Source organism: Molossus molossus, unplaced genomic scaffold, assembly GCF_014108415.1.
Source record: "Molossus molossus isolate mMolMol1 unplaced genomic scaffold, mMolMol1.p scaffold_m16_p_12, whole genome shotgun sequence".
Classification (NCBI taxonomy): domain Eukaryota; kingdom Metazoa; phylum Chordata; class Mammalia; order Chiroptera; family Molossidae; genus Molossus; species Molossus molossus.
In genome coordinates this window covers 88,067,220-88,083,583 of record NW_023425347.1, presented here as the reverse complement: position 1 = coordinate 88,083,583, position 16,364 = coordinate 88,067,220, and the positions used below count along the sequence as shown (strand labels likewise).

At 41.9% G+C, this 16,364-nt stretch overlaps 1 protein-coding gene across 14 annotated transcripts in view; it reads left to right on the top strand.

Moving 5' to 3' along the window:
- The first annotated feature begins 8,756 nt into the window (after positions 1–8,756).
- Positions 8,757–16,364, top strand: part of SRRM1 (serine and arginine repetitive matrix 1) — a 37,575-nt gene continuing 29,967 nt past the window's right edge. For 12 of the 14 annotated variants that reach the window (XM_036255714.1, XM_036255713.1, XM_036255712.1 and 9 more), the window contains exons 1-5: positions 8,757–8,850; positions 11,857–11,946; positions 12,252–12,374; positions 14,487–14,657; positions 15,747–15,862. In XM_036255714.1, the coding sequence (XP_036111607.1) occupies positions 8,830–8,850; positions 11,857–11,946; positions 12,252–12,374; positions 14,487–14,657; positions 15,747–15,862 (521 nt within the window). In that variant the 5' untranslated portion in view covers positions 8,757–8,829. Of the gene's footprint in view, positions 8,851–11,856; positions 11,947–12,251; positions 12,375–12,664; positions 12,795–14,486; positions 14,658–15,746; positions 15,863–16,364 lie in introns of those variants that run through there. The other 2 variants (XM_036255716.1, XM_036255715.1) reach the window with 2 other exon arrangements.

Here is a 16,364-nt window from a genome sequence, read left to right as displayed (position 1 = left end):
ATACAGAGTCCCACTAACCAGAAACGCTTCCTGGAAGAGATCACATGTAAACTAAATCCTAAAGGAAGAATCAGAGCTGGTCAGTCGTTAGAGGGTTAAGGGTAGAGGGGTAGAGAGGCAATATTTTTTAAATGGAATGGGCAAAGGAAGAGCTGGAAGGGAAGAAACAGTGGTTCCAGACCAAGGGGACAAAATATGTACGTAGGTCCTCAGGGGAGAGAAAGAATACCATCCCTTGTAAATCTGGAAGCATACAAGCTCCTATACTTACATATGTTCAATTACCAATACATGGTAGCCAGCCTCCAAGATGGCCCCCAATGATCCTCAGCTGTCAGTATTTAAGCAATACTAAACTGAATAGTGGTAACCTGTGTAACCAATAGGACAGTGTGGAAACTATGGTATATGACTTCTGAGGTCAGGTCATAAAAGATATTGTAGCTTCTGTGTTGCTCTTTTTTAGATCATTTGCTCTGGAGGAAGCAATATCATGATGACACCCAAGTAGCCCTACAGAGAGGTCAACATGGCAAGGAACAGAGGCCTCTTGCCAATAGCCATGTGAGTGAGCCTTCTCAGAAACAGATCTTCCAACTGACTATAGACGACTCTAGGCCAATATCTGACTACATCCTCTTGTGAGACCTTGAGCTAGAACTACCCAAATAAGCCAGTCCAGATTCTTACTGCACAGAAACAGTATGAGATGACAAATGTTCATTGTTTTAAGTTGCTAACTTTGAAAGTAATTTGTTATTAAACAATAGATAACTAATACACTCAATGATGTGCTAAAGACACCTTTCAGAACACTTTGAACCAGCTTTAGAAAAGGCTAAAGGAGTTCATCACCACCAAACCAGTATTACGTGAAATGTTCAAGGGTCTTCTTTCTTTCTCTATTTATTTTTCTTGGTTTTTGTTTGTTTGTTTGTTTGTTTGTTTGTTTTTTTGGCGGGGGCACCCAGATTAAAGGGTCTTCTTTAGGAAAAGAAAAAAATATATATGAATAACAAAATGGCAATAAATGCATATCTATCAACAAATGAATCTAAAAATAAAAATAAATGAACAAGCAGAACAGAAACAGACTTATAGATACAGAAAACATTTTGATGGTTGCCAAATGGGAGAAAGGTTGGGGGAATGGGTAATAATGGTGAAGGGATTTAGAATTACAAATTAGTAGTTATAGTATAGTCATGGGGATGTAAAGTACAGCATAGGGAATATAGCCAATAACATTCTAATAACTAGATGGGTATGAGATTTTGGGGGCATGAACACTTACTAAGTTCTATAATGTCTAATCACTAAGGTGTACACCTGAAACTAATATAAAATTATATGTCAACTGTAATTGAAAAATTAAAAAATTATTAAAAAAAATTTTTTTTAATGCATCAGATTTATCTCAAGTATTGCATTATTTTAGTCCATGGCTTGTTTGGTAAATTTGTGCTTAGTTTTTGAGATATTTTACAAAAATTATTAATCCCATTTTATCTAGGAAACAAAAAAGAAGAGCTAAAAGGATGAGGCAAATGATTGAATCAAAAGTGAAGATAATAGCAAAAGCTGAAAGTGATGAGAAAATTACAAACACTGTATCTGCCTATGGAACGTTGTATTTTCAGTAGAGGTGCTTCTGAAGGATAGAGAGAATAGCAACAGGTAAAACACCTATTCCATCAACAGCAATCAACAAGCAATGAGGAAAGTGGTTCACGAAACGGAGAAGTCTCTGAGGATCAGCACTTAGGTTGTGTGCCTATCAGCTTTTTGAGGCTCAGAGTTTGAGGACTTAAAGATCAGACCCAGCCCTGGCCGGTTTGGCTCAGCAGTTAGGAGTGTCGGCCTGCGGACCAGAGAGTCCTGGGTTCGGTTCGTACCTGGGTTGCAGCTTGTCCCCGTCCCCAGTTGGGGTCATGTGGGTGGCAACCAGTTGATATGTCTCTCACACATCAATGTTTCTCTCTCTCTTTTCCTCCCTCTCTCCCTCCTGCTCTATCTGAAGATAAATGCAAATATGTACTCGGGTGAGGTTTAAAAAAAAATCCCCCCCCCAAAAAAAAGATCAGACCCAGCAAAGAGCCACCAGTGGCTCACTGGCGATTGCAACTTGGCATTAAGACCCATTTGGATCTGCACAGCATCAAAGTGAGCAAAGTGAGCAGGAGACGGTGTCTGTAGACACCCCTCACTGCCAAGTAGTTCTCCACTGCACCTGCGGGAGGAGGCTTATCTGCCTCAACAGATTTTTCTTTTTCATTTCTTTATTTTATTTATTTATTTATTTATTTATTTATTTATTTATTTATATCCTCACCCAAAGACATTTTGCATTTATCTTCAGATAGAGCGGGAGGGAGAGAGGGAGGAAGAGAAAGAGAGAAACATCGATGTGAAAGAGACACATCAACTGGTTGCCACCCACACGACCCTAACTGGGGCGGGGACAAACTGCAACCGAGGTACGTGCCCTCATCGGGAACTGAACCCGGAACTCTCTGGTCTGCACTCTGATCACTGAGTCTAACCAGCCAGGGCTCATTTCTTTTTTTTTTTAACTAGGAAACAAATTTGTTTCAGTAGTGCTATGTATCAAACTACAAAATATATCATGGCTAGAAGAGATTCTTTCCCATTAACCAAGGAAAGGGTTTCATGTACATAAAGCTAGACTTGGATTATCATTTTGTTGTTGTTGTTATCTTTCTTTTTGAAGAGATTTTAATATTATCTCTGCAGATAAGGGAATTTTATTGGAAAATGTTCTATTAAGGGGAATGGTGCCTCTGGGAGACCCCAAATCTTAATATAATGGCTCCCTGAAAGTTAAATTCTTACTCTGTGAGGCAGAACTAGAGACTCCAAAGGCTCTGGCTTTGGGGAAAGGTAGTTAGAAGATGAACGGATGTCCTTGATGCCAACCTAGAGTGAGTACTAATTTATTCACTCATTTAGCAAATGTTTATGCAGGCCCTTATAGCAGGCACTGTTCTAGGCTCTGGGGATACACCAGTGAATCACCGAGATGAAAATTCTTCCCTTCCTTGGGTTGACAACCTAGTGAGGGAAGATAGATACTAAATAAGAAACTAAGTCTGGGGGTGGGGGTGGGATCCGGAGGAGGGTGTCAATGGAGGAAAAAGGAGAAACATCTGTAACAAAAATAAATTAAAAGAGAAACTAAGTCTACAGTATGTTAGCTGGTGGTAAACTCTAGGAAGAAAAATAAAGCCAGAAACAGAAGTTAGGTGCACAGGGCTTATAATTTTAGGTAGGGTGGCCAGAAAAGACCTCACTGAGATTATGACATTTGCATAAAGGAAGTGAGGGAGTAGCCCGGCAGGTGTGGCTCAGTGGGTGAGCATCGACCCATGCACCAAGAGGAAGTCGATTCGATTCCCGGTCAGGACACAAGCCTAGGTTGTGGGTCCTATCATCCCCAGTGTGGGGCTGCAGGAGGCCAATCGATGTTTTCTCTCATCGATGTTTCTCTCTTTCCTTCTCCCTTTCTCTCTCAAATCAATCAAGAAAAAAAAAGGAAGTGAGGGAGTGAGCCATGGGTCTATCTGAGGTAAGAGAGTTGCAGGAATTGAGAGTTCTAGACAGCAAGGCCAGTGTGGTTGGAATAGAGTGAATGATAGGGTGATGAGCTGGAGATGAGGTCAGAGACACTGGGGATTGATGAGCAGATCATGTAGAGCCAGAAGTCAGCCACTGTACAGCCTAGGGTTTTACTCTGGGTAGTGAAAAGTCAATAGAGGGCTATGAGCCAAAGAGTGACATGGTCCGACTTACATTTTAAATGCTCACTGTTGCATAACTGTTGAATGTGAATAAATGAGTAAGTGAAATCAATCAATCAGGGCAAGAAAAAAATAGAACTAGTAGGCTTTTACTCAACTTAGGAACAAGAAACAACATTAGAAATGACTCTTTTTTAAAAAAATCCTCACCCAAGGATATTTTTTCCATTTTTCTTTAGATAGAGTGGGAGGGAGGGAGAGAGACCGGGGCCAGGGCCGAATCGCAACCGAGGTACATGCCCTTGACCAGAATCAAATCCACAACACTTCTTGGGTCTGAGGACCAACGCTCTAACCTCTGAGCCAAACAGGCTAGGGACGATTCACTTTTTAAGAGGTCATTTCTAGCCCTGGCTCAGCAGTTAGAATGTTGGCCCTTGGACCAAAGAGTCACAGGTTTAATTCTGGTCAAGGGTCGTGCAGGAGACAGCCAATTGTTGTCTCTCTCTCACATCGATTTTTTTTTTTTCCTCTCTCTCTCTCCCTCCCACTCTGTCTGAAAAAAAATGGAAAAATATCGTCGGGTGAGGATTTAAAAAAAAAAAAAAAAAAAGCAAAGCAGTGAATCCCTTGATTCACTTTTCCACTACATTAAAGACATAAAGACCCACATGAGACCTGCACTGTTTCCTACAGGTCCTCCTTGGGCTTGCAGCTCCCCAGGAGGGGCAGGGAAGAGACCTGAGGTTGTGAAAGAAAGGTAGCTGCAGATTTTTCTTTTTTTTTTTAATCCTCACCCGAGGACATTTTTCCATTTTTTGTTCAGATAGAGTGGGAGGGAGAGAGAGGGAGAGAGCGAGCGAGAAACATCGACTTGAAAGGGACACATCGAGTGGCCGCCACCCACACAACCCAACCAGGGCCAGGGACAAACTGCAACCGAGGTACATGCCCCTAGCAGGAACTGAACCCGGGTCTCTCCGGATCACAGGCCAACGCTCTAACCGCTGAGCCAAACTGGCCAGGGCTTCAGCAGATTTTTCAATGTGGACTCTTCTTGATAGAATTAGTAGTTATAACATTTCAAAGAACAGACTCACTCGCTGCTAGAATTGCCTTTGGTGGCTGAGCCTTAAACTCTTACTCATACATTCATTCAATAGATATTTATTGAACTTATTAAGACTGTGCTAGATACTACTGATCCTAAGGTTTTTGTTGTTGTTGTTGTTTTGTTTTTTGGTACATGCCCCTAGTGGGAACTGAACTCAGGACTCTCTGGTCCGCAGGCCAACGCTCCAACTGCTGAGCCAAACCGGCCAGGGCTGATCCTAAGGTTTTAATGGTGAACAGAATGGACAAGATTCTTACCCTCATAGAGCTTTTCTTAAAAAATAGATGCAAAGATATTGAGTATATAAACAAGATAGATTACAATGTCAGGTACTGCTAAGTGCTATAAAAAAATTAAGTCAGGGGGGAAATGGTATCTGCTATTTTTGGAAAGCTGGTCAGAAAAGGCTTGGCTAAGAAAAGGCTTGAGTCACCTCTTAGTCCCTTTAGGCTTATCAATATATAGACAAATAACTGACTTTCAAAACCTAACCTGTTCATAATTAGACTAGTAGTTCTGTAGCTCAGTGTGGCTGCAGCTTAGTAGTGAGAGATGGAGAGGAAAAGGACTGGCCCATGTGATGAGTCTGGAGAAGGGAGCAATAAACAAACCATAAAGCGATGGTTTATGCAACTAGTTAAAGCAACTAGATTGGGCTTCCTCTGGATGACAATGAGGAATCACTGAAGGCTTTTAAACTGGGGAATGAAAGGATCAAGATTATCTTCTTAGAGAATCACTCTGGACACTGGGTGGAGACATCAACCCAGAAAGCAGGGAAAATAGTTCATAGGTTGTTGCAATGATGCAGACAATAATCCATTTTGCCTAAATTAGAGACAATGAGACTAGAAGGAAGTTGACATATTTACAAGCTATTAAATGTTAAGAGAGGCAAAAAGGTAAAATTTGGTGGTTGTAGATTTTGAGGAAGAGAGGAGAATGATGAGAGGAAGAAAGGTAGGCTCATCCACTGAGAAACAGAGGGTTGAGGCAAGTGGAGGAAGTTGAATTCCATTTGGGACATGTTGAGTTTGAGGTGCCTACAGGAGGACATCCAAGTGAATGTCAGCAGGAAGTTAAAAATATGGGGCAGGCCTATGCTTGAGATATATAAGTTTAGGAAATGAAATAGTAATCAAAACCAAGAGAGAACAAGCAGGTCATTTTGTTAAGGAAAAACAGAAAAGGGTCAATTATAGAACCACAAAGAAAACCAGCATTTACAGCACTGGCAGCAAACCAACAAACAGTGAAAGAAGGATGTAACAGAATGATTGATCAGAACCATAGAGAACATAGAGATGTGGGGTACAGTGATTTCATAATTCCTTCTGGTCCAATGACTTGTTCTGTGGAAGCCAGTCACTTCCCCATTTTTTTTTTGTACATGCCCCTAGCGGGAACCGAACCCAGGATTCTCTGGTCTTCAGGCCGACACTCCAACCGCTGAGCCAAACCGGCCAGGGCTACTCCCCATCTTTGACTGGCTGACAAAGCTTTCATTCAGTGAGCAAATTTTAATGGGCCTATACTATGTGCCAGACACTATTCTAGGTGCTAGGGACACATCAGACAAAAAAGACAAAAAGCCCTGACTTTAGGGCACTTACATTCTAGTGTGGGGAACAGACAATAAACAAACATTAAAAACAGGTAGCCCTGGTTGGTTTGGCTCAGCTGTTGTCGGCCTGCGGACCCAAGAGTCACAGGTTCAATTCCAGTCAAGGGCACGTACCTTGGTTGTGGCTAGTCCCCGGCCCTGGTCAGGGTTGTGCGGGAGGCAACAGTCAATGTGTCTCTCTCCCTCCCTCCCACTCCATCTGAAGATGAATAGAAAAATGTCCTCAGGTGAGGATTAAAAAACAAACAAAAAACAGGTAAACAAAAACAGGTGATAATGCTATGAAAAAACAGAGTAGATTAAGAGGACTCAGAGGTATAGAAAGGGTGTATGAGCAATTTCTAATGGGGCAGCCATGGTAGGCCTCTGAGTAGGTGACATTTGAGTAAAAACTGGAAAATTTCCAAGCAGATACCTGGGGGGTAGAACATTCTAGGTAGAAGTTAAGACCAACGCAAAGGTTTTGAGGAAGAAGTAAGCTTAGGAAGTTTAAGCAGTGAACAGTGTTAGGGTACTGGGAGAGGAAATCAAAGAAGAAATGGGGGGGTATCAGGTAGTATTTTGACTTTTGCTCTGACAAAAGGAGGAGCTATCAGAAGGTTTTGAGCTTAAGAGTGACTGACATGTCTGAGGTTTTCTATTAGGGTCACTCTGACTGCTGCACTAAGAATAGATGCTGCCCTGGCCCCTGTGGCTGTTGGTTGAGCATCATTCCATGCACCTAGAGGTTGATGGTTCCATTCCCAGTTAGGGCACCCGCCGCGGTGTGTGTGTGTGTGGGGGGGGGGGTTGATCCCCAGTAGGAGGCAGCCCATCCATGTTTCTCTCATCTGATGTTTCTCTCTCTCCCTCTCCCTTCCTCTCTCTCTCTCTAAAAAGCAATAAAAACATATTTTAAAACAAATAAACACCCAGAATAGATGATGAGTGGCAAAGAGACCAGTAAAGAGGCCAGGGCAGGAGTTCAGGCAAGAGATGCCGGCGCCCAGCAGAAGGGGGTTTCTCCATGCTTTGGAAGTGGCACGAAGAGAAAGGGGAGAACAACATCAAGGCTGTGTCCTGAAGACAGGGAGACGGCCAACCACTCGAGGCAGGGAAGACTGGGGAGGAGCAGGTGGCACGGGGTGGCCGGGGAGACGGGGGAATCGGGTCTTCAGTTCCTGGTCCTGCTGAGTCTGTGACATCCTTCCAGGTGTCGCCTAAAGGAATGCGAATTCGGGAGAGGAGTGCGGGCTGGAGGTTGATGGAAGTCGTCAGCGTATGGTTAGTCTTTAAGGCCGCGATGTGAACAAATACATGGTCTCAGGTGTGGTAAGTGCCAAGAGGAAAAAGCAGGAAGGGAGTCGAGTGGTTGTGTGTGAGGGGGGAATTGGGGGGGCTGTTACCCTTTAGAAAAGGTGGCCAGAGACGGGACACGTGCTTCCCCCTCCCGAAAACAAGGAAGCGCTTAGCGGGATTCTCCCCATGTCACCGCCAGAGCGGGAAGGCCGAGCCGGGCGAGCTGGGCCCCGAGGTGGCGGCCGACTGGAGGCCCGCTGGCTTCTCCGTCAGAGCCCTGCCCGGCCCGCAGCCCGCGCCCAGGGCTCACATCAACGTGCTGCCCGTTAGCGTGGTTCCCGGGAAGTCGAAACCGAAACTCATCTAATGGCCTTTTCCCGCTTCTCCAAGCACCAGCGAGTTGTGGGGAGAGGGAGGCAAGCCCGTGAAACTGGGTCAGAACGCAGATTTCACTGGATTACAGAGCTCGATCCTCTTTAGAGTCGATCATAATGACTGGGAAAACCAACAGAATGACAACTTTTATAATGACAGGGGAGGCCGCAGGCTCTTCGGCGTACGGGCTGCCTCTCTCTAGCGTCACTGTGAGGTAACAGCCTCTCTCTTCAATCACTCCTTGGAATCCCCTGGGCGGGAGTCCTCCCACACTACGGGTGGAAGGATGGGTCAAGTCAGACTTCGCGAAAAAGGCTGATCACGCGCCACAAAAAGATTCGCAGGGCGGGGCGATTCGACGTCTCTGACACACACTCTCTTCCCCCCTCCTCTTGCCTTCCCCTCCCCCCCTCGCTCCCATTGGTTGCGGTCGCGAGACTCCCCTCCCAGACTGGCGGCTAGGGAGCCTCGAGAGGCAGTATCCCGCCCCCTGGGTGCGCGTGCGCACGTTAGGAGGGCGCTCCCCTCACTGAGCAAGCGCGGCTTCGTGTCCGCTGGAGGGGCGAGAAGAGCTGCGCGCTCTGCGTCCGTGCGCTCAGCTTTCCCTGCCGGTCCCGCCCTCCGTCGCGGCGGCGCGGTGCACCTTGGGATAGGGAGCGATCTCCGAGCGAGGCAGCAAGATGGACGCGGGATTCTTCCGCGTAAGTAGAAGCGCGGGGATCAGGGGTGAGCTGAGGGCCTTACCGTGAAGGCGCACCAGGCCTAAACCCGGGGCGGGGTGGCCACCGAGGGGAGGTATCGAAGATTCTGAGGATTCTCGGTTCCAACGGACGCTTCCCCTTCTGCCTTGCGGCGGAGACCGGTGCGCCCCTGCGCAGTCTCCTCCTTCGGGATCGTCCCCCCTACGCGGCGGCGACGGTCGCCGGAAAATGGCGGCGGGTATGGGCCCGAACGGTGTCTCGCCGCCCGCCTTCCTTCTGGAGGGGCCTGCAGGCTAATCCTTGCGCGTCGCCACGTTCTGGGGCCTAGCGGAGCCGCGAGGAGGAAGTCTCTGGGGGGAGGCCCGAGGTGACTGGAGGCGGGGGGGGGGGGATCCCGGAGAGTATAGTTTTGGGGGTATCGCTCCAGGAGAGCGTGTTAGGGAGAGAGGACAGGAAACAGCATTGAGCGTCTTCAATGGAGAAAGCGGGCACCGACAGCCCCCCCACCCCGTTCCTAACCCTTCGCGAAAGCGCCGGGTCAGAGTTCGCGGGAGCTCCCGCCCAATTTGATACTCCTTCAGGGAGGGGTACTAAAGATAATGTGTAATTAGAACGTTTGAATGTGAGACTTTTAAGGCCCCGGGGTGCAACAAAAAGTATGCGCGTGTGTGGAGGGACGCAGGGGCCTGGGGTGGTTCAACTCCTTCCCGCTGGCTCCCTCCCCCGGTTTGTTTTACTCTTGAAGTCGGCTGGAAAAGATGTCTTCTAGGTACATTTTCCCCGCGCTGCTTGCCCATCACCTGCAGGCAGGGAAGCTCACTTTGCTGTATGTAGTTGGGCCTCAGGACGCAGACTTTATCAGTCTCGTGCTGGAGTCCATTTGTCCCCATAATCCACTCCTGTAGGAAATGACCACCTAGTGGAGATCTAGGTGGGTGGAAAGTGACGCTAATTGGATTAGAGCTTGTAGGTTGTTTTAGTGCAGAATAGACCGTAATAGAGATTGGTTTGGTCTAAGTCAAAATCTGTACTTTGTGTAATATAGTTTGGTTCTTTCCACTCCCTGTTTTTAAAGGAAAAATTGGAAAGGGGGAAGACTGGGACTTGAAGATACTTCTTGATAATCCAAAATGGGCGTTGAAATTCGTCTTTAATCAGCTTTTAATATGCCAACTGTTTTTTTAATCAAAAGTTGCTTTTTTCCATGTATTTGACTTAAAACAGCCAGTTATTTGACTGTTCTTAGGTTATGCAAACAACGCTATGTTTATGTAGTGATAGTTGCCATTGAGACAGCTTATCAAATTTTCAAACTGCTGATAAACTCGACATTTTGCAGTTTTCATCGAAATATTATGTGGTAAATACTCAATATTTCCTGTGGTCCAGATGTAATATTTAAAAACAAAACCCTGTTCTTTTGATATTCTTATTTTCCGTGGAAAGGAGTTAAAAGAGCAAGGTGGTTGATAAATTTTAAAATGAAATTTGCTTTTGGTGTTGGTAAAAAATCTGGAAGGAATGGGTGCAGTTTTTTATATACTGCCTACAGTTCCTTAGAGGAGTTGAGTTGACTAGATTTAATCTCTTGAGTTAAAAGATTTTAAGGCAGTTGTCTTTTTAGTATACTGCCAATGAGATAGTAAACTGAAATTTTCAATTAAGAGAGAAAAAATTAATAGCTTTTATTTACTGAACTTTTGCCACATGCCAGTTACTTTACATATACCATTTCTGATATACACAGCCCTATAGAAAACATCCTCAGAAAGGTTAAGTAACTTACTTTGAAGTTACGGAGCTTAAATAATGGCACAGTTGCAATTCCAATCCAGGTACTTTACCTTCCTGAGCAAAATTTTCTTGATAATTTTCCAAAGGATAGTAGCCAACTCTGTGGACTAACCAGATTTCATACCACATGGCCTGTTTAATTGGGCCAGTAGGAATGACAGAATGCAGACTAATGATTGCTTGATGGTCTAATGTAGTATTTGTAAATTCATTTTCCCAAATTTTTTGCTGAAATTTAAGTTTTTTAAGGTAAACCTGTATTGTTTTATGCATTCCAAATTAATAAAGTTGTAGGAGACTAACACAACACAGACCTAGGAAGCTCTTTTTCTCCCTTTCCCCGTTTTTATGTATTGCCACAATATTTTGCAGACATGCTATTGACTTTCAGAAGTAGATGGGACTCATAGTCTTGTTTGAAAGGATATAGATTAAGCATAGTAAGTTTTTCAGTGTTTTTATTTTTTTAAATCGTCACCTGAGCCTATTTTTCTATTTGTCTTCAGACAGTGGGAGGGGGAGAGACAGAGACATCGATGTGAAAGAGACACATCAATTGGTTGCCTCCCGTATGACCTGACCAGGGCCAGGAGGAACTGTAGCCAAGGTGCATGCCCTTGACAAGAATCGAACCCGGGCTCATTGGTCCGTGGGCCAACGCTCTACTGCTGAGGCAAACCGGCCAGGGCTTCAATGTTCTTATTTAAACAAAAAGCTTTAAGTGTCTTAGCATAGAAAATGGTATAAAAAGATTAACATGCTTGTGGGAGAAGTGTAAGCATTTTGCTGTGTACTGCTATATTTTTATTATTATAGTGAGCGTATATTTTGTAATTTTTAAATACAGTCACTATTTACAAAATGCTACATTGGGAAAAAGTCTACTTTCTGCACCTACAAACATTAGGTATAGTGTTTCTATTTACTTGATTATCCTAATTAAAATTGATTGATTGATTTGAGAGAGAGAGAAACATCGTTTTGTTGTTCCACTTATTTATTCATTCATTGGTTGAGTTCTTAACGTGCCCTGCTGACCAGGAATCAAACCCCAACCTTGGCGTACTGGGATGATGCTCTAAGTAATTGAGCTACCTGTCCAGGGCCTTGATTACCCTATTTTGACTGTAATGGTCATGAGCCATCATGAGCTGATAAAAAGTAGGAGCTTAACTTTGAACTCTTAATTAAAATGTGTTTCTTTTTCTGCAGGGAACAAGTGCAGAACAGGATAATCGGTTCAGCAACAAACAGAAGAAGCTACTGAAGCAGCTGAAATTTGCAGAATGCCTAGAAAAAAAGGTATTGTTCTGGATAAAACTGCTTTGCACCTGTATAGCATAGTTTATTCAAACATTTTGGGATTGCTTTGGAAATGTACAGTAATACTAATGCTAAGGACAACATAATTAAACATCTTCCACCTTTTAACAACAATACACAAACACACACAGAGAATAGTACCACCAAATAAGAATGAGCCAAATTGCACCATGCTAAACAAACAAAAGTTTTAAGCCAAAAGGAACTTTGTTAGATAAAACTCTTAAGGGAGCTTTTTTAGGATTGTGATGTTGTACTCAATAATTGCTTACATGTTTTATCAGGTGGATATGAGCAAAGTAAATTTGGAGGTTATAAAGCCTTGGATAACAAAACGAGTAACGGAAATCCTTGGGTTTGAAGATGATGTTGTGATTGAGTTTATATTCAACCAGCTGGAAGTGAAGGTAATAATATACAAATGGCTCTTGTTTCTGCATATATGACATAATTTTGTGTATCTATGGAAACTGAATTTTTCTATGGAGTACAAATATAGGAAGGCTATTTTACAATGTTTGTTGTGAAAAAAAATTCACTTTGTAAACAACTATTAAGGCTGGAAGTTTAGTGAAGGTACATAGTTTTGAAAGCTACACAGGTGAAAAATCAAACTTATTGTTTGTAATTTTGCTGTTACATGTTAAGTTACTTTGACAGCAATTTTCTAATGATAATGTGATTTATGATTTAAAAGGCCTGAACCAAAATGGAAGTTATTCCTTGCGTCTGAAGTATAGCACCATCACCTTATTAGGTCACAGCAGAGTGAGTGTCCCAATGTCGCTCTGACCCAACTCCCTTGATGATGCAGTGTGTGTTTGGAGGTGAGTTGTGTAAAGTGGCCGAACATCAACAACAACAAAAAAACACAGACAGGAAAGAGCAATTGGGTAAATCTGTACACTGCTCTTTAAAAATACTATTATGAGATGAACATTTATGTGAAGCATGAGGGGCAATTCTGATTTGAAGGATATTGTTTTTGAAATAATCAAGGAACTAAAGTCTTTAGTTATAGCTGCATGTCAGCTAGTCATCAATTTCATATAGGCAAATAATTTTTGTTTACATTATAGTTAAACTTCAGGCTGAAATGGGCAGCATTGTTAGAATCAGTTAATATAATTGTTATTTTCCTCATACGTGAGATAATATGAGATGCTAGAGTATTTTATACAGTATTTATTATAAGGTAGTTTTCTGTTTGCCACAACAACTCCAAGGCCAGTAAGAATGTACCATTTGAACTTTCTGGCAAATACACCAATGTGAATTTACTTTTACGTTAATTCTTTTCCCAAAGAGTTCACCCTTGTGTTTTGACAGAACAGTTGGCATTTCAACTGATAAGGTATTTCTGTTTTTTAAAATAACTTGGTATTATGTTTTGTTTTGAATATTTTTAAAGATTATATAATTTTAAGAAAGCACTTTCTTTAAAATGTATACATTTTATTTAGAAAACCAGGAACATGGGAAAACATTTAAATGATGATTAAAGATAGATTTTATTGGAGAAATGCTTTACTGATTTGTATTTTAGTGCATTTTTAAACCTAAGTATCTGGTAGTATTCCCCTTGTAGTGAGCATGAGATTAAAGTTTAGAACTTTTTTTTAAACAATCTTTTTTGTGGTTGTGTACTCATTATTGCTTGTTCGTCTTTTGCAATTTAGATAAATGATATAACATTAAACTCAAGGTGGTTGAGTTGCAGTAGGGAGTCGGAAGCAAGCCAAGGGAACATCTTTCTCTACAGGGGACTTGGCGATTCCAAACCCCCAAGGTTCCAAGAAGAAACTGAAGACACCTGGAATCTGTACTTGCTTTGTGCTATTGAGCTGTGCTTGTTATATGGACCTTGTTGCTTGACCAACAGATTTACCATTTAAAAACCCAGTTATTTTTTAGAAATCTTGACTCTTAGCCTTTTGTGGACAGTTGAGAATTTGAGACATTGTTAATAATAGATTTTCCTTATGTAGAAGTCAGTCTTTCAGCTTAGTTTTCAAAGTTACAGAATGCATGCATAACTTGTTAGTTTTCATAATTGAACAGTAGCTATTTCTTAGAAAGCTATCTACAGTGTAAGAGAAGTGGACAGTTTATTTCCTTTTCCATTTCTCATTAGGGAAAAATTCCCAGGCAAGCAAACACTTTCCTTGTTAGTAAATAAGTGCAAGAATTTGTGGATGTTCCATGATTTTTTCTTCTTCTTAAGTTAATAAATGTAAGGCCCACTAACAGCCACATAGTCTAAAAATACTTACGAAATCCACAAAGGAGTAACAGGCTGCTCTGATGCTTTTGGTAGAGTGAGAGGATTTGGTAATCTGTTAGAGATTATATTGCTGAGAAACTACTAGGGAAAACTATTTTTAAAATAGTAAAGAATATATATGTATCTAAGCCCCTATGGTACTACTTAAAAAATACTAATTTAAATGAGTTTTAGGTTGGTTTGTTGTTTGGTTTTGAAGTAACCTGTTTCTCTTCCTGTCATGTCTTTTTTGCAGAATCCAGACTCCAAAATGATGCAAATCAACCTGACTGGGTTTTTGAATGGAAAAAATGCTAGAGAATTTATGGGAGAACTGTGGCCCCTGCTCTTAAGTGCACAAGAAAACATCGCTGGAATTCCTTCTGCTTTCCTAGAACTGAAGAAAGAAGAAATAAAACAGAGACAGGTAAGTCGTTTCTATTTTGTAATGTTGATTTGAAAGAGTAGTGTCCAGATTGCTGAGACAATTTAAATTTTACATGACCCAGCTAGCATCACCATGTTGTTTTGCTTTACTATATAATTGATTATAACATTTGGTTTTGGTTCTCCCATTTGTTCTCTCCCAACCCAAACATGGAGTTTAGATGATCATTTTCCAAGAGTCCAGTCATTTAGATTTAAAAAAATAATAATAGCCCTGGCCGGTTTGGCTCAGCAGTTAGAGCCTTGGCCTTTGGGCCAAGGAGTCTCGGGTTCGTTTCCGGCCAAGGGCACATACCTCACTTGTGGTTCATCCCAGGCCCCGGTTGGGGTCGTGCAGGTGGCAACCAATTGATGAGTCTCTCTCACATTGATGTTTCTCTCTCTCTCTCCCTCTCTCTCTCTCTCTCTTCCTCCCACTCTATCTGAAGATAAATGTAAAAATATCCTCGGGTAAGGGTTTAAAAAAAAGAATAGTAACAACAGTGTAAAAGATAAGTACAGGCTCTTCATATAGGCAATACATATTGAGTAATTTTTAAAAAACAAACATTAGGATGGCTCTGGCATGACATCTCGGTTGGTTAGAGCATCGTCACAATCAGTACCCCAAGGTTTTGGGTTCAGTTCCCAGTCAGGGCACATACAGTACTCAACCAGTGAATGCATAAACAAGTAGAACAACAAGTCAGTGTTCTCTCTACCTCTCTTTAAAAAAAAAAAAAATAGGATGAATGTGAAATTATTTTTTTAAGGTAGTTAATTGACTTTTAGAGAGAGAGGAAGAGAGAAACATCAATGTGAGAGCATAAGAGCTTAACACCAGTTGGCTGCCTCCATGCCAAAACAACTGTTCCCTCTTATTCAGGGATTGATTTTCAACAAGTATTTATTTAATACCAATTTTAATGTGTGCCTGTAATGGATGAAGAAAGAGTAGTCCTGTTGAAAAGCAGAGGCTGGTGAAATGACAGTTGTAGCATTGGTGTTTGTCAGATGTACAAAGTCTTCAGTTTGCTTGTTGATCTCAAGTAATTCATCTATGTTTACTTGGAAAACATGATCTTTGCAGATTGAACAAGAAAAGTTGGCATCTATGAAAAAGCAAGATGAAGACAAAGATAAGAGGGATAAGGAAGAAAAAGAAAGCAGCAGAGAAAAAAGGGAGAGGTCTCGAAGCCCACGAAGGTACAGTGTAACAGATGTATTACCTAATATTTTACAAGTACTTCAGGTATTGAGGTATTCTATGTATGGAAAGTTACAGTTATTGAGGAGGCTTACTACACTAATTGGAATTTCTCCTATCATACAGTTTTCATGGTGAGCTGTTACTTCGCCTCTGGACTAAAATACTTCATCTGTTATTTGGGAATACTTGTCTCTAAAATCTTGGTGAATTAATCAACTCTTAATTCTTGAATCAAAATGTAGTCTTGCTTCTCATATTGCTTTAGTTTAAATATAACATTTAATTACTTTGAGTTATTTTAATATTGTTCAGCTCTTTTTCTTTACATTTCCTTCTTTAGAAATCTGTGTCCACTAGCCATTCATATACTTTTCTAATTCCTTATTCTACTTTTCTTAGATGATTGTACTAAGCCCAAAACAGATCATTTATTTGTTTTCTTCTTCCTTCCAATGAGACTATGGTTAGTTTTTCATTTTTAAATCCAGGACTCAGCTT